The sequence below is a fragment of the Daphnia pulicaria genome, chromosome 9, assembly GCF_021234035.1.
Source record: "Daphnia pulicaria isolate SC F1-1A chromosome 9, SC_F0-13Bv2, whole genome shotgun sequence".
In the NCBI taxonomy this organism is placed as follows: Eukaryota; Metazoa; Arthropoda; class Branchiopoda; order Diplostraca; family Daphniidae; genus Daphnia; species Daphnia pulicaria.
The window spans coordinates 1,167,290-1,193,496 of NC_060921.1; the positions used below are offsets into that span (position 1 = coordinate 1,167,290).

General features: G+C 43.1%; 4 protein-coding genes and 2 long non-coding RNA genes across 10 annotated transcripts; 5 read left to right on the top strand and 1 right to left on the bottom strand.

The window, feature by feature from the left end:
* Positions 1-30: 30 nt before the first annotated feature.
* On the bottom strand, positions 31-1,582 carry LOC124313176 (translocating chain-associated membrane protein 1-like). The gene is made up of 4 exons (XM_046777956.1): positions 1,248-1,582; positions 996-1,175; positions 487-928; positions 31-426 (listed from the first exon to the last, which is right to left on the bottom strand). The coding sequence occupies exons 1-4, from the start codon at positions 1,374-1,376 to the stop codon at positions 44-46; spliced, it is 1,134 nt and encodes a 377-aa protein (XP_046633912.1). The 5' UTR covers positions 1,377-1,582; the 3' UTR covers positions 31-43.
* Positions 1,583-1,833: 251 nt separating this feature from the next.
* Positions 1,834-3,911, top strand: LOC124313120 (meiosis-specific nuclear structural protein 1-like). The gene is made up of 6 exons (XM_046777859.1): positions 1,834-2,019; positions 2,087-2,210; positions 2,279-2,511; positions 2,577-2,820; positions 2,890-3,093; positions 3,159-3,911. Exons 1-6 carry the CDS (start codon positions 1,934-1,936, stop codon positions 3,519-3,521), a joined length of 1,254 nt encoding a protein of 417 aa, XP_046633815.1. The 5' UTR covers positions 1,834-1,933; the 3' UTR covers positions 3,522-3,911.
* Positions 3,912-4,350: 439 nt separating this feature from the next.
* LOC124313522 (monocarboxylate transporter 5-like) lies at positions 4,351-5,126 on the top strand. The gene is made up of 3 exons (XM_046778491.1): positions 4,351-4,547; positions 4,621-4,721; positions 4,783-5,126. The coding sequence occupies exons 1-3, from the start codon at positions 4,490-4,492 to the stop codon at positions 4,906-4,908; spliced, it is 285 nt and encodes a 94-aa protein (XP_046634447.1). The 5' UTR covers positions 4,351-4,489; the 3' UTR covers positions 4,909-5,126.
* Positions 5,127-5,642: 516 nt separating this feature from the next.
* Positions 5,643-20,053, top strand: LOC124312998. Of its 4 annotated transcripts, none has more exons than XR_006910657.1 (10): positions 5,643-6,124; positions 6,202-6,422; positions 6,496-6,683; positions 6,759-7,144; positions 7,209-7,860; positions 18,049-18,199; positions 18,319-18,450; positions 18,534-18,882; positions 18,950-19,079; positions 19,185-20,053. XR_006910657.1 is itself a non-coding variant. In XM_046777646.1 (6 exons), the coding sequence occupies exons 1-6, from the start codon at positions 5,998-6,000 to the stop codon at positions 11,457-11,459; spliced, it is 1,608 nt and encodes a 535-aa protein (XP_046633602.1). In that variant the 5' UTR covers positions 5,643-5,997; the 3' UTR covers positions 11,460-11,502. The 4 variants fall into 4 exon arrangements, 1 of the variants encoding a protein (XP_046633602.1); XR_006910658.1 differs by having other exon boundaries at positions 19,218-20,053; XR_006910659.1 differs by lacking the exon at positions 18,319-18,450.
* On the top strand, positions 17,204-17,595 carry LOC124313672. The gene is made up of 3 exons (XR_006910975.1): positions 17,204-17,247; positions 17,342-17,462; positions 17,542-17,595. It is a non-coding gene; the product is annotated as an uncharacterized LOC124313672 (long non-coding RNA).
* Positions 20,054-22,324: 2,271 nt separating the features above from the next.
* On the top strand, positions 22,325-24,087 carry LOC124313630. Of its 2 annotated transcripts, XR_006910914.1 has the most exons (4): positions 22,325-22,915; positions 22,987-23,075; positions 23,158-23,396; positions 23,491-24,087. It is a non-coding gene; the product is annotated as an uncharacterized LOC124313630 (long non-coding RNA). The 2 variants fall into 2 exon arrangements; XR_006910915.1 differs by lacking the exon at positions 23,158-23,396 and having other exon boundaries at positions 23,864-24,087.
* The last annotated feature ends 2,120 nt before the right edge of the window (positions 24,088-26,207 follow it).

Genomic DNA, 26,207 nt, shown 5'->3' on the forward strand with positions numbered 1-26,207 from the left:
GTTGCGTTTAAAGACTTTGTGAAATTGTTTCTCTTCTGGTTTTTTACTTGGACTTGGCGGCTCCACGCTGGCGCAAGTTCTTATTTGTATTTTGGTCGACTTCAGGCAATTCGCTGATTTCGTTCTCCTCCGAACTCTTCTTGGCAGCTTCGCGAGCTTTCTTGGCCTTCTTGTCCTGCTTGGCCTTCTTAGCCTCGGCTTCGGCAGTGGACTTGAGACGGGAAGATTCACGGCGTCGGCTCAAGTGGAAGGTCAGGAAGCGTTGGAGCATGTAGACTTGGAGAGCGACGACTGCGGCCAACCCAGAGACTCGGACGACAAAGCTCACCGATTCGTTGTCGGCCAGACCGAACCAAAAGGTCGAAACGGACAGGATGATGGAAGCAAGGCGAGTGACGACGAACAAAATGTTCCAGACGGAGAATGCTGAACAGGGAAACAATGGTGAGATAACGACAACATTGAAAAAGGACAATTGAATGATACCTTTTGCTGCGACGAAAGGTTTATCGGCAAAGTGGATGAGCCGGGCGACGTGGAAGACCGTCTCGGCAGCGTAGTGGAGGACGAGAAGGCAGAGAGCGAGCCGGGTAAAGTTCATGACGTATGCAGCAGCAATGGACACCAGGTAGATGGTGGCATAAGTGATTCTTGCTGGCATGTCTTCACGCTTGACCTTTTGGAAGTACAGCTCTGGGTAGCAGTGGAGCCAGTAAGCCATTTGGACAATGAAGAAGAACTTGAACATGAACGTCATGGCAATGTTGGGGTAGTCTCTCCAAAGTGCTGAGACGTTGAAGAGGAGCCCTTCACGGAAAATGACATCTCCACCCCAGAGGACAGCGACAATGTAGAAGAGCAACAGCTGGCCAGATTCATTGAACTTGCTCTGCTTGACTTTGGACAAGTGAAGCTTGGTCTTGATTTTCTGTGTCATCCAAACAAAAATTAGGTTACAAACGGCCCCAATTGACCCACTCTTTTAGAATACTTACATCCAAAATGTATTCCTGAATCACAGCATGAACAACAACACCGATAAGAGTGTAGAAGAACACCGCACACAGATCCTTGAAGCCTGTGGTGTAGGTCATTTCTTGTCCATATGTCAGTTCTTCGACAGGTGTCGCATTGTGATGCATAGCAATGAAGATTGAAGCAAGTGGCTGGGTGGTCTGTTAAACCATAAAATCATATTGTTATTTGTTAATTCAATAAGTTGCATATGTGAAAATGTGAATGAATACCTGGAACATTAAACCGACGACAAAGACCATAGCCACACACGAAACGATATCGGCATGATTCTGAATGACGAATTCATGGCTAAGAATTGGGGGATTTTTCGACGAGGTTTTGCGCGGCTTCGCAACCATTTTAATTAAATTTGACTTTTAAAGTAATGCAGGTTAATTTGATGATTAGAGAGAGCTACGACAGGAGAACTAACTCCTGGTCGGACCGAAAAGGGGAAAGAAGCGATGAAGAGAAAGGTTGAACTGAATAAAGAAGCTGAGTGCCTGGGTGAAAGCAAACAGTCAAACACACCAACAGCTGGCTTTAGGCCGGTTTTTTGACAGTTCGAAATGCTGGCAATGGCCACGTCAGATGTCAATGGCCATCTAGTAGGAGAAAATCAAAACTTAGGTAGTCAAATTTTTGTTTAGTCAATCAAGAATCCAACAAAATTAAAATGAAAAAAAAAAAACACTTTTTTATTGTTAAAAATCCTGTTTAATAGTTAAAGTTTTGATTTTTTAACAGTAAAATCATTAAAAAACATTTATGTGATTTAAAAAATTATTATTTTTTCATGTTTTGTATTGACCAAATTTGGGATGTCGTCACAGCAACAGAAAGCCGCGATCAAACAACCCCTTGAATGTTCACGTTGAGCTTTTAAGTCGAATGAATTTATGTTAATGGAATATAAATGACTCAAAGAGATTTGGAAAAAAAGTTTTTATCTAGAAAATTGTCTACTGCTACAGCCGAAGATCTCAAAAATGAAGCATTCAGGTATTGGTTGTTTTTATATCACAGTTAGAAAAGTTCTCGTCGCTCCTAAATGTATTTGTTTTGAAAGGCGTAAAATCGTCGAGAGTAGCATTGAAATAAGAGAACTGGAGTCAAAATTGAAAATGGCATACATTCTGAAAGAACGAAAGAAACAGCTGGATGAAAAAGAATCAATCAGAGTTATGGAAAAGGTATGTAAATAACGGAAACATTATTTGTCTTGTCGTTGGCAGAGTCAAGTCATTGTATTTCTACATAGGTAATGACCTTGCAAGAGAGGGAGGAAACAGAAAAGCAGTTAAAATTGGACCATGAATTGGAAATCAGAAAACTGCTGTATGAAAAGTGGAAGAAGGAAAAGTATTGCCAGGAGCTGGTGAAACAAGCAGAACAATACAGGGCTGCTAAGCAGCTTGAGTTGATGAAGGAACGAAAACTGGATGACATGTACTTGCAAGAGATTCTCATGGCTGAACTGAGAAGAGAACGACAGTAAGACAAATGTTTTAAATTGTGTCATACAACTCAAAAGTAAACATATAATTTGAAAACCTTAGGGAACGAGAAGATAGAGAGAGGAAGAAGCGCCGTCTAGCAGAAGAATTGGACAACTGCATCAGACTACAGAATCAATGGAAAGCAATCCAGAAATTGATTGAAATGGAAGAAGATAGATTGATTGAAGAATGTCAGGTCCAGCGACGTCGGTTAAGTCACATGCAACAACAAGAACGGAAAGAAAAAGCAGATAAACTTGCAGCCATCCGCCAACAGCTTCAAAAAGCCTTGGAAGTCGAGGAGGTATTTTTTTCAAATTTTTGTTTCCAAAAGTGTATGTTTTTGCTATAATCATTTGGATTGAATTGCCAGCGCCGGCGCCGTGAAAGAGAAGAATTATGGGTCGAGTACGGATGCGAGGAGAGAGAGGACCTGGAAACGAAAAAGGCCGCGGAATTGGAGAAGATGACCCAAGCCCAGCGTATCAAGTGGAATGAAGATATGACAGAACAATTGCGCCTACTTGAGCTCAAGAAGAAAGCTATGAAAGAAGAAGAACTCAACGAACGATTATGGGTAAAATATGCTGAATCTGTCTATTTATTTAGGTTAAGTATTAACCCACATTTGTGTGTGTGAAGATGTTGGAGCAAGCCGCGCTGGAGGAACAAGCCGAACGTGAAGCTGCTGATAAAAGGCACAAGGATCTCACGCAATTGCAAAAAGAACAAGCGGCATTGCTTGAAGAGCGACGCCAACAGAGGAAACTCGAATTCGCCGAAAAAGAGGAAGAACGTCGCAGGGAAGAGATGCGCCAACAGGCCGAAGATCAGGCCATCGCCGAGGAGAGACGACGAATCTTGGAGCAACACGCACCACTGTTGATTGGTTTCATGCCACCTGGCGTATTCCGCGACATGGCCGAAATCAGATCGTTGCCTGAAAATGTTCAGGCCCAATTTCGGCGACACGTCCGCATTCAAGATGACCCTGATCTGTGGTGATGTTGAACTTCCCTAAACTATATACCCTTAAAGATTGATCTCTTCCTCGATTTCTTTCGTTTTTCAATAATTTTGGGTTTGATTTCAATTTAAACTTTTGTTTGAACTGGAACAGTTGCCGTGAATGTCTCAGGCCAGTTCATTTCTTTAAAAATCACGCATCATTCTTTTTTTGATCTCTTAATCAGCCTCAGTCCCCTGTAAATGGCATTGATATTTCTTCAACTAATACTTCCACTGATATTTCTAAATTTCTTCAAACTGTAAGCATCTAACATTGCACTTCATCCTCCCTGCCCTATCTGATTGTCTTTCTCAAAGTTTAAAGGGTATTACTTCTAATTATTTTAGTTTGATTCAGTGGCTTATCATGAGATGTGTCGAATGTTGTCCTAATCTTCTCCTCCGCTTAGTTTTTAACAAATGGCTTTTCAATGAGCGAACGCTTGTCATCATTTTATTCTTCAAGCTTTGTTTAGTGGAAAGGACATCGAGCGGCCATCGGTGAAGGTGATTTCCTGGACCAGCTCTTGTCAGTAGGTAACATTTAGGAGAGACTTGTGAGTTGAGATAAACTTGAACTAACTTAATTTAATCAATTTTCACAGTTTAATGCTTTGCGCCTGACATTCAGCACGTGCGCTTATTTTTTGTATTGGTTTGTATTTAGAAAAATGATTTAAAAAAAATTTAAATGACGATCTTTGACGTAAATATTTATCGTTGACTTTGATTCAACACAAAATAAAAAGCCAATCGCACAGAGTAGCAATCAAAAGACCTATGTGACTTTTGAACTTGGGCAGAGTTTTGTACTTTGTACGGGGATAGGAGATCTCATATGCCGTTTAGTTATAGGGCCACTCATCACCGTTTGGAAATTAGACGTCCCGAAACTGTACGCCATCTCGCAGATTGCCTGCGCCATAACAACTTCTTCCTTTCCAACCGTGGTGAACGGCGTCCAGATGATTATCCAAGGTTTCTTATTCAGCGTGACTTTCGGCTGTCAGTGTTTATTTCTCGGTAATTTACTACGATGGTCCAATGAATCCGCTTTCGATTTCGTCCCACTCAATTTAATGGTCCTATTTTTTAGCTCTCGTTCCGCGTGCGCTTTTCGGAAGTGAAAATTTGAATCGAATCTTCGGCGTCTCTATGTTTTTCGGAGGGATTGGCATTCTTATTGGTCCACCGATTGTAAGTATTTGTTTATTCTTTTATTTGAAATAATTGTTTCATTCTTTTTCGTAATTATTAGGCAGGACTTATTGTGGATATCACGCCAGGTCGCTCTTATTGGTTGGCCTTGGTCTTCGCTTCTGTCATGGAACTTTTATCGGCAATCGCAACAATAGGCGCGCTGTTCTTCGCTAATCCAAAATAAAGTCTTTCCAAAAATTGAATAATTTCTGGTTTGTTGAAATTAAGTGAGATTTATTTGTTTCGTTGGTTAATTGGACATTCTCCACATGTTATGGACAATTACAGATTTTTTTCAAAAATAGATTCATACTTTCACCTGCTGAAGATAAAAACGAAACCTCATTTTATAGGAAGTTTCTTATACATCCACTGATCTTTTCCTTTTCTAATGTAGCAACTACAGTTTCTAAAAAGAATAGACTTGCTTCCGATTTCATTTTAATTACCAATCCCATGTTTGAGATTCGCAAATGAATTCTTAATGACAAATTGAACTCTCGCGATCTTGATTGAAAAATGAAATTGAAAATTGAAGGCGAAGGCCAGCGACGTTAGGCAAGACTGAATTAAATGTAGACAGTAATGGGGTTACTACTTGTTAACAGTTTTTCTAATGTTAACAACTGGGAAATTCTTCGACCTCATTTCTAGGATTTCGATCACACACACAAGAAAAAAAAGGGAAAACAGATGTGTCTGCATTCGCCAGACCGTGTGTGCATGTAAGTCATTATGTTGTCTTACATAATGGTTGATTACAAATTCTTACATTGGTTGATTACAAATTTAATGGCCTAGATCAATGCACCGTAGTATATACACCTGGGCGGGAAAATGTCGAGTATATAAAGCCTTTCGAATATAAAGCCTCACGTTTCGTTGTTACGTTAAAACTGGAGTGTGAAAACACGCGGGAGGTAGTAAGATTTACATTTTGAAAATGGACGCGAACAAAGGGTAGATGCTCATTTTTTTTCAATTATTTCGTTGCGAATATTATTTGCAATTTGCATTTTGCATTTTGTTGTCAGCGAATTTTGTTTTTTTTGGTTCGTATCTTAATTTTGCGCTCGACAATTTTTTAAATCTGGCAATAGTGCATCTCGTAAAAATAATGCAACCGATTTTTCGCGCCCAGCATTTTAGGGTAGGCTAAAGGGCGACAGAGAAAAATAATATTTAGAAATTGTTTTCGTTGACTGTTTTGGGTGCCATTTTGTACTTTTGAGGTCTTTCAGATTAGTCGATTTAGATAACTGTTTTTCTTAATATGCCTCAGCCGAAATGGTACGGAAAATCTCTTTCGGCATTGTGCATGGACAATATCGTCGATAACATGGAGAAATGGACGGCATTACGTAGTTCGGAGTATGTTTCCTATCATTTTTATCATCAGCGTGAGTGTCTATAAAATAGTTACTATCTATTACTGCTGTTATTTTATTATGATGATGATGATTTTCAATTCACACAGCTTCACATTGTCTGGACAACATAACTGAATGTCTCTTGAAAGACCATAGACTACGAAGAAGTCAATGGTCGAAAGGCTACGCTATAACAGAGGACATGTTGGATTTATTACTTTTAAGCCCACACAGGAAAGTTCTGGATTTATCAAAAGATTATCAGGGCACTGGACATGATCTACAAAGAAATTTTCGCATCTTTCGTCAGGCATCTGTCAATTGTTTGGTATTAACAAGACCAATAGTTAATTCTGCATTATAATAGTAGTAAATTTATGCATAACTCTTTTCAATTACAGCAACTCACCACACTGAAGATCGATGATGGCTGTTTTCCTTCCGATTCAAACAGAAATTTTGAAGTAGAAGAATCTTTTGCTGCTATTTTGCAGCTTTTCGAACACCTGCAGATCCTTAGTTTAACTGGCACAATTTATGGTGCAAGAAGCATGCTCAAACTTGGATCAACCAATAAACCAAAAATAAGGTAGGGTCTACTTTAATAATATGAAGTAAATTGATTGTATTCTGATTGTATTACACTTTGTATTTTCTCCCCTAGGGAGTTGCTAGTTGATAGATTCCCTGGTGTGACCGATACAGTAGTTGAAGTGTTTTGCAATGGTCAAAGTGGCCTTCACAAATTATCAGTTAATCGAACGGAAGTGACTCCTATCGGAATTCAATGTGCTATCGAACATTTACCAGAACTGGAAGAATTAAATTGCAGCAATGAGTCTTATATCCTGATGCAAGCTTTTCAAAGAATTCCTATTGAAACCAGAGAATCAAAAAAATATTCCTTGACCAAGTTGTGTATGAATACGGAGGACCGAAAAGTCCCCTATAAAAAAGGCAGCGTTTCATTGATGGTTGACAAGTGTCCGTTGATCGACGATCTTTTCGTAGGTGTATACGACGAAGGATTTACGAATGAGGAGTTTTTAGGTGAGAAAAATCTGAAATGATGGTATTCGTATGTGTAGGGAAATTAAATGCAATTTTATTTCAGGTTTTCGAGAACTTAAACGACTAAAAAATCTCATAATTTCCCAATCCACGATGTCACCGGTCTTTATTCGTGGCGGAGTAATTCCTCTTCTACAATCTCGTGGCCCTACACTTGCAGAGTTAACTTTATGTGTGGAAGTAACGAGTGCAGAAGTATATCTCATCATCGAGTGCTGCCCGAATGTTCGCCGTTTGTGTCTTGCTATGAAAGGAATGGATCTGGAAACTCCTGAACTGGTGGTAGATGATCGCGTCCACTCTTCTCTTTGTTCCCCAAAACAAGTAATTCCGTTAAGGATGCTGGAAGAAATCTCTCTCTACCCTGCTAACCATTTTTCCCCTATCTACGCCATTTCACGCAAATTGTTGCTATTGCTTTTGTCTTCCCCTACTCTTACAGATATTTCCATAAAAAAGTGTTTTACTCTTGATGACCAGATCATTGAGGAAGCTTGCACTGAAAACAGTTTCAAGTATTTGACGAGGTTAAAGTTTCACGGTTGTTCTAATGTGAGCCAGAAAGGCATCGATTTTTTCCTGAATGAAACGAATCCTTTGGACGGAATAACTGTAAAAAAATGTGGAAATGTGAACCTTGAGCATATGAAAACCATGGCTCAAGAGAAGCACTGGAATGTCAAGTGGAATGTTGAGTACTGGAGAAGAGACTCCCGATACTACTTGTGAGTAAGACAAATGCAATCCAATGTTTTCTAACTTTCGTCGTTTGTCCTGCCCAACACTTATTTCCTTTTGTTTATGCTGTATGCTTTCATAAAATTCTCACCTAGAACTCTCATACGATTCTTTATAAACAGTCAAGGTTAAAAAGTCACGGAATTCAATATGTGTCTGTTTCATTTTACAATTGAACTTCATTCCACACCTTATTGGGTGTAAATTCAAAAAGGTTAAAAAATCTTGCACTGCATTTACTCAATATGGATACATGATTTGCATTAACTTGTAAGTACGCTTTATTGTCCGTTGAAGTGCATCTGCATCGTTCGTGCCTTATTCATGGTGTCAAGTTTCTTAATCAGCGAGATCAACTGCCAAGTTTGGTAATAATGACTAAAACAAATTATTATATACTGCGACATGAATAATAACATTCTGCCTGGTTTATTTTTAGTTGGTGCAATTTTGCATGGGCAGTGTCGTTGTTCGGTTGTTGGCATGCACGAATGAGTTGCCAGCAAACAAGTTGCCTACTTATTTCACTGTTACGTCTCATAGAGTCTTGGTATCCTCTATTTAGTAAGTCAATTACATTTTATTCCTTATACTAGTGCGCGTTATTCCCATGGAATGGACGTTTTAGAAATTTTTTTGTTATAGTTAAGGTTCCACAGATTTATTCATCAACCACAAAATGAGAGATAGATAGTAGCATAACATTTATTAAGGTCTAATAATTTATAACTGAGTGATGGCTGCTGTCAATAAGCCTAATGCTTATCAGACATACTATATGTTATGTTTCATTCTGTTTCTGTTATTTCTGCTGGATTATTTCCGCTTCCCTTTTGATTTCTTCCAATTGATGCGACGTGATGTCAGAAATGGCTTCGTCGATAATCACGTCATCGTTAATCACAATTGGCCGTATACCCCGTTTGTGGCCGCCTTTGAATTACTGTTGGGTACATTAAGAACCGGACTTTTGGTTGTGAGTGACACCTTAGTGCCTGATTTCCGGGTCGTAGTCGATTGTTGTTTAGTTTCTTGACGAACGGTGGGGGAAGTAGGGCGAACTGTAGAAACACGAGTGGACGAAGGAACAGCAGATTTAGTTGCTGGTTTCTTGGCTGCAGTGCTGGGAAGAACGGTGGTCGATGAGAAACGAGTCGTATGTCGTTCACTAACGGGAGATTTTAGAATGACCCATGGAATAGGGGAAGTAACGTGCGGGGTGACGTGGGGAATCTTTGGGAGATTATTCACAGGACTTTTTTACGAGTGAATCGCTGCTGGAGCTACAATCTTATTGCTAACGACATTTGGGACTTTGTTTGACGAAGAAGATATCTTCGTGTCGGACAGCGGCTTCAGGATGAGCCAGGGAATGTCTGATTGATCTTCTAAATGGTTTGACGTCGTTTTATTGAAGTTTTAAGTGTTTGGCAGGATCGAGCTGATGGTTGTGGAACCAAAGATCCCAGGTGTGATTAATCTCGGCCCATCTCCTTTAACAGAGTCTTCCCTCAATCGATTCACTCATCGAGTAGTGGACCAATAATTTTCAATATCGACGTCAATCTTCTTGATATCCGGCCTGATTTGAATACATTCGCCTAGAATTCACCATAGAGACACAGAATTAGGTATACAACATTCAATTGATTCATCTAATTATCTTTAAATGTCATTTTACTTTGAAGGCTGAAAGACAAACTCTCGGAACGGCCGTCATTTAATCCAATTTGTTTTCCATGACGATGGAAACATCTTCCAGTTTTTGGTCGTCCACTGGAAGGGCGGAACTGTTCCGATCCGGCCGTCCGGCCGTAAGTCTTAACACAAAAAAGTGATAGTAAAATAAAATGAAATATAATTTTACAAAGAATCAAGTACTTTGCTTCCTTCATTATAGTTGTCACGGTGTAGTATCCCTTTGTACAGCCATCCACATCGGTCAATCGACTCCGGACATCCACTCTCATTGTGACTGAGTACGACGGCAGAGCGGACTCACCTGTGAATGTAATTTATTAAATTATTAAAGCCGTTATAAAAGTTTTATTTATACTTTGACATTCCAGATGTACAGACAGAAGAATAATTCCGCCCGTTGAAGAAATGCGACGATTCCGGAACGAGAGTCGATCGAATATCAAAGGGACATGGATTGTTCCTCCGCACGTATCTGTTTTTCAAATTTGGATTATTTACTAACCCCTTTTTATATTCAAATGTAGACAACCCAAAAAATAGGCTAAAGATGGCCTATTTTAATATCAGTCCATCGACCAGCCAAATTAATAGCCATTAATAGCCACGATTTTATGTCAGAAACTGAGTTCAACAATTTCGAATACCAATATTTTTGCGCGCGTGTAATGATGAATTTTTTAATGGATGAAAAGTTGAATTTTTTAATTTTCCTGTTCCGGCTCAACACGAAATTGGCGTTTCCTATCCTATCCTAGTAGGTTTTTCTTTTAGGTTTAAAAATCTTCTTTTTACCGTTATGAGTAAAAACTGTACTCAACTCTGAAGCGACGAGTAGGTGGCACTAAACATTCTTCTGGGGCCAGTTTCAGAAAGGTGATGCCCTTATTCAGTACAAACTGCTTTAAAATATGCACAATCTCTTGATGCTAATTGAAATGTCTACCTTCTGGCCACAAAGTCACACCAAGAGACACAATACTCAGGAGAATGTGAATTTTGTTGCGAGTCTATTTCTCTTAAATTTTTTTTTCTATGAACATGGGCGTAGTCAGCGAGAACTCGCCTCCAATACAACCAATCGTAATCGCGTAGTGTATAACAGAAAGTTTGGAAAATGGTTGATTTAAGTAAACACAGCTACTTTCGTTCCGATCCGATCTCCGTTGTTTATTTAACTTTTTAATTCGATTTGAAGGAACTTATTATGAAGATTCAAATTTTAATGTCAAGTCAATTAACTTAAGATTCAAAATTCATTACTAGATGTCGCCAGTGTCGCCCTTGTTGTTCTTACATCGTGAAAAGAGACGAAACAAATTGTTGCTAAAATTTATACTTGTCTATTATACTGTGATTTTAAATACCAAATTGAACTTCGTATTTTATGAAAGTTTATCTTGACCTAGTGTCGTTATTTTATTGGTTAACTTATTTCTTCAAATTCTAGATGCATACCTCTGATGCATACTGTCAGTCAAGTTGACTTAGTTAATAGAGCTCGTCAATTTCCATCCATTTAGATCCTCATGCTGTCAAAAGCCTAAAACTCATGTTTGAAGCACACATTTAATTAGAAATGTGTTATATTTGGTTTTCCCTGTGTGATTTTTATTTCTTGATTGACAGGTGGGTCCCTCCCAGTAGTTTTTGTTCATGAGCATTTTCATTTCCTCGTTTTTGAAATATTTTTTGTAGAAATGGAACCCAGGAGAACTAGAAGCTCTCTTCTTTTTCCATCTTTAAAACCTATTAGAAATGCGAGGATGGTCAAGTCTACACGTGTGCCTTCTCATGAGTTGGCCAAGCTGAAGGCCTCAAAACCAATGCTACATTAGATGAATTTGTGAGTGATTGATTGTGATGCCACTGACGGTATTATCACCCATTATCACATCATGTTTGCTGTTCTTGTTATGTCTTTGTTCGGTCGCTAAGGGCGATCGTAATTGTATTCAGGGTAAGCACACAAATCGTGCGACTGCTTCCAGCCTCTAAGCCAAGCCAACTGCCTTTACCGGCAAGTAGCCCTTGGCGGTTGCAGGCGACGTTGCCACGTACACAACAACCCGTCCCAAGCGGTGAAGACGGACAACGAGCGGCGAACCGCTTAACACAAACAAAAATAAAGGAATAAACAAATGCCGGGGCAGAGGTGGGGAAAACGGAACACACACAAGAATAAGGGCATCTTACACATAATCTGGGCCACAAAGTAAAGGAGACTGACAAAGATGGGCCCGTAGTTAGAATCCGTCACACTCGAAATGGACTTTGTTTCTTCGTGCGCGCGTGCCGCGTCGTACAGGTGGACTGGGATGTTGATCGCTTGCGGCCGGAACAGTTGCTGCATCGGAAGGAGTGGGGGAGTCGTTCACGCCCGTTAGGCCGCGGCTCGACTCCTGGTCACCATCGCCGCTCGCCCCGCCGGAAGGAGTTGCCCCGCTGTCCGGAATCGTCGACATGGGGCGAATGAAACGTCGGTTGCGCCAGAGGACGCTGCCGCTCGCGAATTTGATGCGGTATGACCGGTACCGACCGATGGCCACGATGACCCCAACATTGTCCCACAGTTTTGACTTCGGATCCCGGACGCGTACGGCTGTGCCAACAGATAGCGGCCCCAATGGCCGGGCATGTTCATCGTAGCGGAATTTAATGACGGCGTCGAGTTCCGCTTGGCGATCCGTTGCTTCCATAATTTTCTGCCACTGGGTCGCGAAGGAGGATCGATGCGCCGGGACGATGGATCGCAATTGGTGGCCGAACACCATCTCTGCCGGGGAGAGTCCGTTTTCTCTGGGGGTATTCCGGAACTCCAGCATCCCCTGGGCGAAAGCTTCCGACGTCACGTCGCCGGTTGGCGCAATTTTGGCCACGAGATCCTTCATGGCCGCCACCGCCGCCTCGGCATGCCCGTTGCTTTGGGAGTAGCCCGGGGTCGAATTGCCCCAAACGACTCCCCAGTTGCGTAACATGGACTGGAAAGCATGTGCCTCAAATTGAGGGCCGTTGTCGGACCGCAGTCTTGCCGGGACGCCGAGATTGGTGAAAGACTCCACAATGGCCTGAGAAACCTCACGGGCGGACGGATCGTGGAACCAACGATGAACAACGGGCCAGCCCGATAGGCGATCCACGTACACCAAAACGTGAAGCTGGCCGAACTGGAAGAGGTCCGTGGAGACGTCCTCAAACACCCGCGTTGGCAGGGGGTCGCGCAAGAGGGGCTCCTGTTGGTGATGGGGCCGCCGCTCCTGGCATGGTTGGCAGCTCTCCACTAAGAAGGTTATTTCGTTGGAAATTCCAGGCCAATAGACCGTCTGCCGGGCCCGCCGCTTCATCCGCACAATCCCCTGGTGGGCCGCATGGAGCTTCCCTAATACCTCGCGCCGGGCGGATAGTGGAACGATGATCCGGCGGCCGAAAAGGGCGATTCCGTTATCGACTGATAAGGCTTCTCGAATGGCCCAATACTGGCGCACCGACATTGACGTTTTCTCTCGGGGAGTGGGGAAACCAGACGAAATGGCCGTCACAAGGTCTCTGTAATCGGCATCAGCCGCGGCCGCCGCTCTCAGTTGGTCCAGCATGGGGTCCGGCAGGTGGTCGGGCTCAACGCCGTGAGCTGGCTCCGCGGTGTCGTCGGTGTCGCGTTGCAGGACCTGGATCTGACCCAACACAACGTGTCGGGCAAAGGACGAGGCGTCCGTGTTGGCAGCTTCATCGTCTGGGCCAGGATCGTGGACAGGAGCTCGAGATAAGGCGTCTGGAATGGCGTGATCGCGGCCTCTGCGCCACTCTGTTGTGAAGATGAAAGGGGAAAGGCGCTCTTTCAAACGCTGCAGTTTTGGATTTTCGACGGCATCTAGCGTATATTTGTCGAGGATGGTGACGAGGGCTTGATGATCAACGACAAGGCGGAAGTGAGGTAGGCCCAGCAGATACAAGCGGCATTTCCTCATCGCCCACTCGACCGCCGCCAATTCTAACTCCACTATGGCGTATCTTGACTCCGTGTCGGTACACCAACGGGAGTTGGCATCCACCAGCTTCCAAATCGATCCGTGGCGCTGGAGTAGAGCGTAACCCATCCCCTGCTTGCGGGAAGCATCCACTTGGAGGGACGTTTCCAGATCTGGGTCAAAATGGGCCAAGATAGGAGGCGCCGTGAGTGCGGCTTTGACTGCCGCGAACGCGCTGTCATGGTCTTCGGTCCAGATGAATGCGTTACGGGCGCTCAGCAGAGGACGTAGAGGGCCCTTGGCGGCGGCCACCTCCGTGGAAAATCCGGCCAGCTGCTCGACGAGCCCCATAAACGATCGGAGTTCGGTGATGTTGGTCGGACGCGGGAAGTCCGAGATGGCTCGCACTTTATCGGGGTCTACAGCAACACCTCCCTGTTGGATTTGGAATCCCACCCATTGAACTTGCGGTTGGGCAAACTGGAATTTCTTGATGTTGAACGTGATGCCGGCGTCCCGGGCCGCCGATAGGACAGCACAGACGCCCATCACATGTTCTGGAAAGGATGAATCGTACCGAAGGAGGTCGTCCACGACGCGTACGGTGTTGCCGACACCTTGGAACGCTAAGTCCGCCCTTCTGTTGTATTCGTCGCTGGAGCTGCTCAACCCCATAGAGGCTCGCAGGAACTTGTACCTGCCCCACGGGGTCATAAACACTGTTAAATGCTGCGATGAAGGGTGTAGTGGAATTTGAAAATACCCGCTGGCCGCGTCAAACGTTGAAAAGTAGGTGGCGTCGCCGCTGATCTCGGCCACTGCGTCTCTCGGAGTCCGGGTAGGATGAGTGGGCCGCCGAACGTGACGATTCAGCTTGGTGTGATCTACACAAATACGTAAAGATCCGTCAGATTTGCGCGTGATGACCAGGGGGGCCGCCCAGTCGGACGCTTCGGTCATGGGGACGATGATACCTTTTTCCACGAGTCCGTCCAGCAATTTCTTTACTTCCGGTCGGTCCGCGAACGGGATTGGGCGAGCGCCGTTGACATAGTACGGTTCCGCGTCGTCCTTCAGCTCGATTACCATCTCCGGCCCTTTCATTTCGGTTAGTATACCGGACTGGTCGAACACGTCGGCATAGCCCCGGGCGATGGCGTCTCCAATCCGCTGGATCTCATCTGGGGACGGAGATAATGGGAGAGGGCCGTCATACACAAATGATGGTGGGGTTGCTCCGATAGAACTGACAGACGTACCCTTTTGTGAATGTCTCCATGGACGAGGGTAATCCTCGTGCAGAATGCCCAAAGCGACACAGTCAAACCACGACAGAAGGACGCCGTCAACCTCCGGGCAAAATGTAAAGGTGATCGCTGCCGTTGTCCCCTCATAACACACTGTAATCTCCTTCTCACCGACAGCCAAGAGGGGGGTAGACTTATCTGCCATTACAAGGTCAAACGCCGCGGATGCGAGGTCTTTTTCTGATACGCCCAACGCACGCATCACATCGAGGCCCGCCACTGTAACTTCTGCCCCGCCGTCGGGGGTCACGTTATGCACGGTGGTGATGACCGCCCCGTCCGAATCACAGCACTGTAGAGAGATGGTTGGAGCAGGACGACGGCGTTTGGCACAGACGTTGCCGATGACTACGCGCTGCATGTGAGAACGCGGCCGACTGCTGCCAGCATCGCCCCGACTATTAGCGCCGCCACTGGAGGTGCCACCGTTGCCATGACCGCCGCTGCCGCCACCCGCTCCGGCCCCTTCCGTCTTCTCCTGCTTGCGATTCTTCGAACAACATGGAGAAAAGTGATTCATGCCACCGCAACGGTGACATTGCTTACCGGTCGCTGGGCAGGGGTCATTAGCGCGGTGCGCTGATCGTCCGCAGGAGCCGCATCTATGGTTGTCGGATGGCGTATCGGGACGTTGACTCTTCGACTGGAGCTGTGCGACTGACGGCGGGTGATTCAGCGATTTTTCACTGGCCTTAGCTGACTCGTCGCTGCGGCAGATGTTGATGGCCTGCTGACCGGTCGGAAATGGACTGAGTGCCAGCAGCTTCCTCCGCGTCTCCGTGTCCCGTATGCCGGCCATAATGCGGGTAGCCATCCGAGAGTCCAAGCACGCGGCACACATGTCGGCTGCGTCCGCAAGCGTCCGGAGGCGGATGTAGAAGTCGTCGAAGGATTCGGACGTGTGCTGTCGGCATTCGTCAAACGCCACGCGGTTCAACGCGATGTTCCGCTTAGATCGAACGTGATCCGTGATGCGGTCGATGACGTCAGAAGGCGATAAGGGCGACGTAGGAAGGATGCCCAAAGCCACCTCCACTACCTGCTGCATGGCTGGATCCAGCGCCATCCGAAATGCCGCCATCTGCTCATTCACCGGGTAGGCGTTCAATTGGTTCAAGTGGCAAAAATCATTCCACCGATTCCGCCAGGAGCGGAGCTGGGCCAGAGACGCGTCTCCGTGCAATTTTTCCAAACAGGAGGTGTCGATGCGACGGCGTTGGGAAGCCCCGCCACCGCCAGCGCCACCGCCACCGGCTCCACCGCCACCTCCGCCTGCGCCACCGCCGCCGCCTGGGCCACCTCCGCTAGCGCCACCGCCTGGGCCACCGCCACCAGCGCCACCGCCGCCTGCGCCACCGCCGCCAGCGCCCCCGCCGCCACCGAGCAATAGCTGAAGTTGTTGCGCGATGCCGGTCAATTGTAATTCGACTGCGTCAATGCGATTGGCTGCTGCCAATGCCGAGTTGGCTGCTGCCACTGCCGCATCCATAGCGTCATTTGCCGACGCCATGTTGCCGACCACCACGGGAGGACCCGCGAGTGATGAAACTGGATGCTGCTTTGTGCGTTTCCGCCTCCGCTGCACCGGGGGAGGAATGTGCGGCGGGACCGGGCCAGATGAACGTAAGTTGTGAGGACACGTCGACATAAACACACGTCGAGTATGAAAAAACAGAGGCTACACAGCTCTGTGGAGAAAGATGGCAGCACACGATATCGAGATGGTTGCTGGAGCTCACTGCCGCCGTCACCACAGATGAAAAATAAAGAACACGTGAGCGACAAGGGCACGTCGACATACACACACGTCGAGTGTTAAAGGGCAGGGGCGACAACCGTGATGTGGATAAAGATGGCCGCCCACGATATCAAGTTGGTCGCTGGGGCACACTCACTGCCAGTCACCACAGATAAAAATAAAAAATTCGAGCTGCCGAGGAGATAACTGGCAAGCGGAAATGCGTACGAAGTGCTCACCCGAAAACGTTTGGTCGAGGGGAAATGGTGGGGGAAAGCGTGGGACGCCGTAATGGCCGCCAACACCGCGTGGGGCCCGTACACACCGGCTGTAACAACGATAGTTTCCCCGCACACGAGTACACAAAAGTTACACTGAAGGTTCGAGAAGACGTGAAATCACGAAAGCAAAGCCAACTGCGCCATGTTATGTCTTTGTTCGGTCGCTAAGGGCGATCGTAATTGTATTCAGGGTAAGCACACAAATCGTGCGACTGCTTCCAGCCTCTAAGCCAAGCCAACTGCCTTTACCGGCAAGTAGCCCTTGGCGGTTGCAGGCGACGTTGCCACGTACACAACAGTTCTGTTTACCCTTTCCCAGTTTTTATAGGGGAATAAAAATGTGCCATCAGTTAAGGTATTTCCCCATAACTGTTACCAGACCATTACAATCATTTTATTCTTTCCGAAAGATCTGAAAAACACTAAGGTTATAAATTTTGTTCTTTTAGTCAATGGATGGCGCTTGCTGCCGCTACTGGTCTTAAACGATGTCTTGAAATCAGTTTTGAATAATAGTTGGAATCTGGGGAATCCTCACTCATTATCGAAGTAACTTTGCAGTCAACATATGTGAGGAGTTTTAGATTCGTTACATTTTTTGCATATCTTCATTGTTTGTTTTTTTTCATGCAAATCAACCTGCAAACAGGTCGGCCAGTTTGTTCAGACAGGATTTCCTTCACGCTTGAAGGTCGCGGGGAAAACTGTCAATGCGGTGGTGTAGAGGTTGGTCGAGAACTGGACCTGTTGCATCATCATCAAGTAAGTTCAAAGCCATTTGGTATTCATTTTCATTTTTGTAGACCCATCCCAAGCAACGTAAACTTAAAGAAGGAAAGGCCAGTTTGCATTTCCTCCAATTTCGAAGGTCACGGAGATCATTACGTAAAACTGGCATGCGGTGGTTTAGAGGTTGGGTCAGAATGACACGTGTTTGATGACAAGCAGGTACAAAAGCCGCAAGGCTCAGCCATTTGGTATTCATTTTGATATTGGTTTTTGTAGACCCATCCCCAGCAACGTCACCTGCAGAAAGAAAGGCCAGTTTGCATTTCAATCGAAGGTCATGGAGATCTTTACGTAAAACGTATCATGTAGAGGTTGGGTGAGAACGGGACGTTTTGCATCATTATCAAAAAGGTAAAATAACCGCAAGGCTTAAGAGGAGGGGTGAGAAAAAGTCGTATAAAAGGCGAGAGAAAAGGCCATATGGATCAGTCGAGCGACTATCTCCGACACGGTAACAGCTGCAGTGCTCTATTTGCCATCAGCTGCATTCTTCATCGTATATCAGTTCTCAATCATGGGTAAATTTTCTGTTGTTATATAGAGTTATGTATCAATTTCTATTGTGTTTTGACTGTTTTCTCTTTGTTAACACGCCAGATATTTATGCATATTAATGGTTTCATTATTTATTGCTTAGTCGTACAAAAGGGCAAGGAAAAGGCGAAATAATTCAGTAGCCGAGTGAGCATCTCCGACACGGTAGCAGCAACTGCAGTGCACCATTTGTCACCAACTGCATTCTTCGGCGAATTGCTAGTTTAAATCATTGGTAAAAATTTTTACACCGAGTTGTGAATCAACTTTCTATTTGTTAACATGCCAGTTATAATATTCAAATAATTATTTGTCTAGTTAACTATGGCGTCATGCTGCTGTTGGGTGATGCATCGTTGATGGCTGGTTCAGCCACTGCCCATTGGTGTGCCGATGACTCCTGGTAAGGCGGATAACAAATTGCAAACCCGCCACATTACTACACGACATACGACACGACCAGTTGCTACACCGTGGCCCCCCAGTACTGCACCAAGGCTCCAGAATATTACATCACAACTTATGCTGCCCTGAGCTACTGCACCGAATCCTTGACGTATTATTCTTCCTCGAGCTAAACTACTAAAGGGTCGAGTACTACACCGAATCCCCGATGCTCCGAAGTACTACACCACCAAGGCACCGTAGACACCACTACATATCATGGGTAAATATTCTGTTAAGTGGAGTTTTATTATGCCAAATACTAAGTATACAAATTATTTATTGTCTAGTCGTATGATAGGAGAAAAAAGGTGAAAGAATTCAGCAGCCGATTTAGGATCTCCGTTACGTCAACAGGAACTGCCGTGCACCATTTTTCATCAACTTCATTCTTCGTCGTATCACAAATTTTAAATAAAGGTAAAGATTTTTCCATAGAGTTGTGAATCACCTCTATTTCTTTCTATTAGTTATTATGCCAGTACCATAATTGAAAATTAATGTTAAAATTTTTTAATCGTCTAGTTAACTATGGTGTCTTGCTGCTGTTGGGTGTAGTAACGTTGATGGCCGGGTCGACCACTGGTGTACCAATATCTCCTGGGTATGGTGGGCATCAACAACAACATACGCAAAAACCGCTTACTACACTGAGACCCCAAAGTGCCATACCACCGAAGATCAACTTTTTACCCCATCGAAGCGCCCAAGTACTGCACTACAACCTACGTCGCCCTTGCTTACACCACGCAGGGAGCGGAGTACTACACCACGCAGGGAGCGGAGTACTTCACCAAGGCTGCAGTTTACTTCACTACAACCTACTCTGCTTCAGAGTACTACACTGATGTTTCAAAGTACTACACCATTAAAGGCTTGAGTAGAAGCTCCAAAAGCACTTCTCTGTCCCGAGTTACTACACCACTAACGCAGCCAAATCATACCCCAAACTACGATTCCGCAATATTCTACAAGGAAATTCCTTATTACTAGAACCGAAATTTCTACTCGAGGTTATTTATATTTATCGGTTGTTTTCATGGTAATTGGTCGCTGGGAATCAATTGTTGATCTTAAATGAGAAAATATAAGTTTTAATACGGGTAACTCTTTTGTAAGATCTTGTTAGTAACTTAAAGCCTGTTAACATTGCGACAGGTGTCTTTTGGTGTTGGATTTCTTCAAGGCCAGTATGCTAAGTTGTAAATTATTTTACGTTTAACTACTGCCTTAGTTACTCTCATTGCTGTTGTGGTTTGACGATGTTTAAGGGCAAAATAAGAAAGAAACTTGTAACTGTTGATTTTTTCAAATCTTGTAAATAAGAGGTGACTGACCCTTGTATAAATGAAAGACTTTGAAGTTGAGGAAAATATATTGATATAATTCCTAAACAAGACTTGGTATTAATTTAGAAACAATGAACAAAAGACTTAAAAAAAGAATTGTGTTATATTGTCCCACCTCCACCCACAATTCCACCACATTTTACAGTCACATACATACACATACATACACTAAGTGAACCCATTGGCTGCCACGCCATACAACCCGTAAGTTGCTCTCTACTACTCTACGCGCCACGTCAGAAGGATCCATGACCAAGTGGGACTTGCCATTGCTGACAAGTCCGTGCTGAAAAGGGGGAACTATGGTGCATTGCCTGAAACAGGCGCCTTGCGGCAGATTTTGGGCTTGGCGACTCTCCGACCCCGCGGCTTGTAAACCACGAGACCGAACAGCGCGGCCCGTGCTAAGGAGCTAGGGGAGAACAAAGGCGTGGCAGCCAACGGGTTAACTAACACATAACGAAATAATACCAATAACACGATGATCCACGTTGATGACGAGTCTCGGAATTCCATCTTCTCGACGTCTCATCTGCATTACCTGAATAAAGACAAAAATTCTTATAAGTGACATGCCAATAAAAGTTACATAATAGTCACATAGTACATATAGGTACATTGGTTTGTTTGTTTTTTGCAAAAAAACTTTAAAGGCCCGCTTTAAATTGCTTAAAATCTACCTAACAATATTGACCACTGTACAAACAACAAAGCTCACTTGCTAGTAAAAAAAAAAAAACCGGAAGTATACCGGAAGTAACCACAGCGCCTTAACCATTGAGCTGTCGTAAAATTAAACCACATATTCGTGATCTCCATGAAATTTGGGGTCGATTAGATGTGATTTAAACGAAATCCAAAATTTGGCCAAAATCGAGAATTTTCCTGAACTATATAGTTCAGGAAAATTTTCAAAACCGGAAGTACGAAAACGCACAAAAAAAAACATGAACTTTACCACAAATTTAACGAGGATCACGAATACGTGGTTTGTTTGTGCGTAGAATGAATAATTACTGAACTACGGACTGAAATGAGAAAACCGGAAGTAAAAAAAAAAAAAGCAAAAATCGATAATTTAACACGTGAGCTTTGTTGGCGGAATAGTTATCGTCAGTTACCACTAAAAATTTCCACACAATAACTGCCGAGAAATGTTTAAAGAGATGTGCAAAGTTACTAAAACTGACTGTTTTGACAGCTGAAAATTATCGAAAAGCCATCTAGGCGCTAGCGTTAGAAAAAAGAAACGTCTAATAATACTTTGCGCGCAAGAAGGGCCTGATTTTAGAATTACTACATAGACATAGAGTTTAACGCAAGTAGATCACTAGTAGATAATCTAAGAAAATAAGTCAATTGTCGGGTACCTGGGCATAAATCCGTGGAGAGTGACAGGCCGACGGAAGCGACTGGTATAACTCGGTAGTGAAGTACGACAAATTGTTTAGCAGCATAATAAGCAGAGAAGCTAGATGAGTGTGGGAAGCGAAGATAAGGATGGAGCAGAGAGTTGGTAGAAGTCACTCTTCTGTAATGGACAAAGGCCAGCATCAAGGATCTCTGTGCCAGGACCACACAATTCCAATAAAGAAACTGCGTTGTAGATTGACATCGGCGGCTGACTCGCGAAATCCAATGGATCCATTGACATACCACACAACCTATGAATTCCTAAAGCAAAGAACAGAAAAAAGTTTTAACATTGCAGTGAGGCCCATAAATACTCACGAACAAGGTGGAATCCAAAGTTAAGTACATGATAAATCAAGAACATAGAAGCACACCTTTACCTCAATCTGTTGTAGGCTTTTTTCTGTTGTAGGCTTGTTTCTTGTAGCTAGGAAGTGGGAGATGCAGGTAATGTCAGCAATACAATTTCATGACGCAACAACCCCACCAAAAGTGTTTAAAGGTGTAAACATCTTTCAGGCAAGAAGGAACCTGTTAAACAAATGGGTGTGAATTTTGAGATTATTTTATTGCATTGATGGATGATGAGGTAGTAAATTCAGAAGGTTATGCTTACCTGTAATCGTATATGTAATGCCACAACTTTTGGGCATAACAGCTTGCAGTTTTGTCTAAGATGTGAGAGGATGATGCAGATGATGCTGAGCATGTGATTCATAGAAGGGTTGAGCAATTGGTTTTTTAAATGGAGTCCAAATTTAATCTGATGACTAGACGGCAGGTACATTTTCTAGAATTCCAAGTACAGTACACAATTAGTCAATTGGTCAAGTACACAGTCAGTGATAGAAAATTTTCTACTATGTACTTAGAATAATAACAATAAGCTTACAGGTAAATTGGTTGATTTTGGGCAGTAAAACAGGAAAATTCGAAAACAGAAGATGACAAAACTCTTCACACATTTCGCCATTTTCAAAACAATACCAACACCATCTAGCGGCACACTGGACAATCGTCTGAATTGTAAAAACAACCGCTAGATAATGCCAGTGCTTCATGCAGACGAAACGATTGTCCCAAGCTCCCAAGGAAGGAGAGAGTGACAGCTGAAATGTGAAATGTGGGAAATCGAAAGAATTCGAAAAGTGAAATCAATATTCAGCATGATGTTTGACCATGTTTGACACTGAAAAACTAACTTGACTTGGTAGTAAGTTAACTAAATGTTTTCATGCATATTTACCAGTTCATTTGTCATCATTTGCCACGTAATGACGACCATTGTTGAAGCTGAAGCTGGCCAGGAATTCTAAGCTGTCATCAATTCTGCAGCTGTAGTGTGCCTATACTAAAAATGGAATCAAAAATTGTAATATCACAGCAATCTTACAAATTTTCTGTTCTTGTCTTTCAGATGGATGTTTTGTAAATGCTGAATCCAAGAACTTCGTCATTTCACTTGATTGACTTTCTTTTCCGATTTTAATAATGGTGAGCTCTGATCTGCAGTTTGAGCACGTAATCTAAATAACATTTTTGAGGTTTTTGTTAGATTTTTCTAGGTGATATTGCAAACATACCATATTGCAAGTACTTACCTGAGCAGCTGAGCTGTTCCTTTCTGTGGTTCCTTTCAATTGATTCATTTGAGGTATTGCTTGCTGTTACTGCAATTTTGTTTAAAAATGACATCTAAATCATCTTTCTATTTTAATCCTTCACCGCTGTTTCAGACCTTATCCACTAGTGGAATATGTAGAGAGATGTTCAACTTATTCCAAGTATCTTGTCATTATCTAGCCAACCCCCCGTAAATAAGGTAGAAGTAGATAACTTACAAGTGCATATCTGGGCCCCCTTCTTTTCTGTGGTCCCGTTTCCCTAACCAACCACTAACCAACGTCCGCCGGTGGTCACTGACCGGCTGTGATAACTAGGAGGATGAGGAGGGCTCTGGTCGAATGGAAACTTGGTAGGCACATGATGAGAGGAAAACTTAAAAAGTTATGAGTTTAACCTGAAATTCTAGTATGACTAACCGTTCACTAGTAAAATTTTCTACGCAGATTTCTCTCTTCTGCCTTGTCCAGGTAAACACGCTGGGCACATTATGAAAGGGAAAGTTTCCTCGTAACTGCAAGTGCGAGTTTTAGCAACTAAATCGTTACATGAGGAGAATTATTTAAGAAAATATTTGAGTAAAAATAAGTTTTTTTATTTAATTTTATAATAATATAAGGATATTATGGAAGTAGTTCCTTGATCATTCATTGGTGTTTTTTATACTTTATTAATTTAAATCACATTTTACTTCCGAGTCTAAAATGTCTTTTTTAAGTTACAAGAGTAAATTTAAACACATATTCAACGTCCTCCTCATAATACTCCCAATTTCGATCGTTTATTATTGATTTAATATAAAACTTTTTTCTCTTCAAGATAAAAAAAGGATAAAGCAGACAATACAACAACATACTGGTTGCAACTTCCGCAACATGAAATTATCTTCAAAGAACAACCACTGTTCAACTTGATGCAAAAAGTCTTTTACCCTTGTCTTACCTACCACCGCTTTCATCACAAACACCATTTCCGAAACTGGCTAGAAAATAAATGGCGGAAATTTGCCACGGACACTAAACTCTCTGCCCCCTGACGAGTGCCTAGATAAAAACAAACAAACAAATGAAATGTAATAATAACGATGTTCACCAAATTAATAAAAACTGAAGTCAAAAATAATTACCTGTTCTGTTCCTATTATTTAATGGGTCCCCAGCAAATCAAATAGCCATCGAAACCTACAGGGAAAAAAAGACAGGTTTAGTTCGCTTAAGATCTCAGGTAAAACCGGGTAAAACCACACGTCCAAAATGGATGTGGAAAGTGCCTTACACAAAATCTAATAAATATTCAAACATTATTTATTGCCTTGTCCATTATGCTGTCAATCAACCGACGTAAGGCTTCATAGGACATGCGGAGGGTGTACTTGTTGAAGGTATCGGTCTTGCATGGACGCAATTTATTGACGCCGAAGGTGAAGCCAACTAAATAATCGAAAAAATGGCACCATTCAATCCCTATTTTTTCACAATCCAAACATTAAGAGAAATATAAATCATTAAATATAAAACATAGCTTCTACTTTGTCTTGATGAGGTTTTCCTTCCAGAGATCCCACGAAGAGGTCAACAGCTTCTCACATTGCATGCACAAGTAATAGGAGAGGAAAAAACCACACAATACTCAGTGAGTTTCCCACTCAGAACCAACTCCTTTATCAACAAAGCAGCGGGGTTGGAGCCAATAATGGAGACCATCGAAGTGAAAGTTCCTGAATTACAAATTAATGAGCAGCATCAGATTTTATTTTTGTAATAATTGAAACTTACTTTAACATCTTGTTACATTTGGGATTTTTTTCAGACTTCAAACCAAACTTATTGCCTGGTAAAGTTGGATGGCAGCTATAGCAGCAGGCTCCACCCCCATCCCCCGAAAAATAAGTTTCATCATTAAGGGCAGATGATCCAATGACATCCTTCAGGTTAGTCAAAGTATAAACATCCTACAACATACAATGTTCAACTAAACAACAATGCATAACTCATCAACCACTTACCTTAGGATGGGAAGTGTGTTGAACTTGCTTGGGTTCAAGAAATCCTCCTCACTAACCAAGTCTAGGATATGATGGTTGTGTGTGTTACAATGGCTGCCATTGTTCTTCGTCAGACAAGAAGCAGATATGAACTTGGCAATGGGGTCCCAAGGATTTCAAACTAGTGCTATGTACACATATGAAAGATAATTAATTCAAATTTCACAATTTAGAAAATTTCATAAAAGAGTAACTTCAATTGAAGAAGGGAAATCAACCTTCGTCGTTATAATTCAGCAATCTGGATTGACCACATGTTGAGTTCAATGGTGGAAGGCAGGGCCAGCTGCAAACAGAAATGAATTAATTTTACTTCCTGAACATTTTCAATAAACTAACCGTTGGAAGTATGGAAAAACTTACTCGTACGACTTTCCATGAACAACTATGATATATTTCCATGAAGAATTGAAGAAGCCAAGCATCCAACTAGAACTAGCCAACTAGACAAGCGCAACCAGAAACAGTAAACAGGTAATAAAATGTTGAGGGGGCGGGGGGGAGGGGTTGATCAGCTGAATTCGAATGAAACGACATCTTACGGTAACAATTTTCACTTGTTACTGAGAATTTCGAAGTGTTTTTTTAGCCTAGAGGAAGGTGTGCTCAACTGCTCATATCATATGTTGTAGGCTGGTGAGAGCAATAAATTATTCTGAAGAAAAGAAAAATTTATTTTTGTAACTCACTCCTGCTGTTGCACAGAAGATGGGAGTAGAAGTGACCCAGGATGATACCTACGGGGAGCGGTGTATTACAGGACAGCTTCGTACCAGGCCTAAACAAATAGAACCAACGCCATAATGTCCGTTTCTTTATATTACGAAATTTCAATAGGCATATTACAGAAATAGGTAATTAATTACTTGGGTAATTGGGCAACGATGACAGAGCGGCCGCATTATTATAGTTCAGATCGCAGCGATCATAGGTGAAGGTGTTGCGGCTAGTGGCGGATTCACGTTGAGCTATAAGCAAGCTACAAGGATCCATACGCTCTCATCGACTAATGCGTCTCCCTGTAGGTAAAAGAGAAAAAATTAATCAACAATCAACCAGGTAGCCACTTGACTTAGATAATTTCTGGAACACATAAGCGTCATCGTAAACATCGAAATT

Excerpts from the sequence above, each read along its gene's own strand:
- LOC124313176 (XM_046777956.1), bottom strand. The coding sequence starts at position 1,376 with ATGGTTGCGAAGCCGCGCAAAACCTCGTCGAAAAATCCCCCAATTCTT. Across the intron at positions 929-995 it reads TTCAGGAATACATTTTGGAT|AAAATCAAGACCAAGCTTCA; the intron begins GTAAGTATTCTA and ends TGGATGACACAG. Across the intron at positions 427-486 it reads ACCTTTCGTCGCAGCAAAAG|CATTCTCCGTCTGGAACATT; the intron begins GTATCATTCAAT and ends TTCCCTGTTCAG.
- LOC124313120 (XM_046777859.1), top strand. The coding sequence starts at position 1,934 with ATGACTCAAAGAGATTTGGAAAAAAAGTTTTTATCTAGAAAATTGTCT. Across the intron at positions 2,512-2,576 it reads GAACTGAGAAGAGAACGACA|GGAACGAGAAGATAGAGAGA; the intron begins GTAAGACAAATG and ends TGAAAACCTTAG. Across the intron at positions 3,094-3,158 it reads AACTCAACGAACGATTATGG|ATGTTGGAGCAAGCCGCGCT; the intron begins GTAAAATATGCT and ends GTGTGTGTGAAG.
- LOC124313522 (XM_046778491.1), top strand. The coding sequence starts at position 4,490 with ATGATTATCCAAGGTTTCTTATTCAGCGTGACTTTCGGCTGTCAGTGT. Across the intron at positions 4,548-4,620 it reads CTGTCAGTGTTTATTTCTCG|CTCTCGTTCCGCGTGCGCTT; the intron begins GTAATTTACTAC and ends CCTATTTTTTAG. Across the intron at positions 4,722-4,782 it reads TTCTTATTGGTCCACCGATT|GCAGGACTTATTGTGGATAT; the intron begins GTAAGTATTTGT and ends CGTAATTATTAG.
- LOC124312998 (XM_046777646.1), top strand. The coding sequence starts at position 5,998 with ATGCCTCAGCCGAAATGGTACGGAAAATCTCTTTCGGCATTGTGCATG. Across the intron at positions 6,684-6,758 it reads ACCAATAAACCAAAAATAAG|GGAGTTGCTAGTTGATAGAT; the intron begins GTAGGGTCTACT and ends TTTCTCCCCTAG. Across the intron at positions 7,861-11,425 it reads AATGTCAAGTGGAATGTTGA|CAATGCTACATTAGATGAAT; the intron begins GTACTGGAGAAG and ends AGGCCTCAAAAC.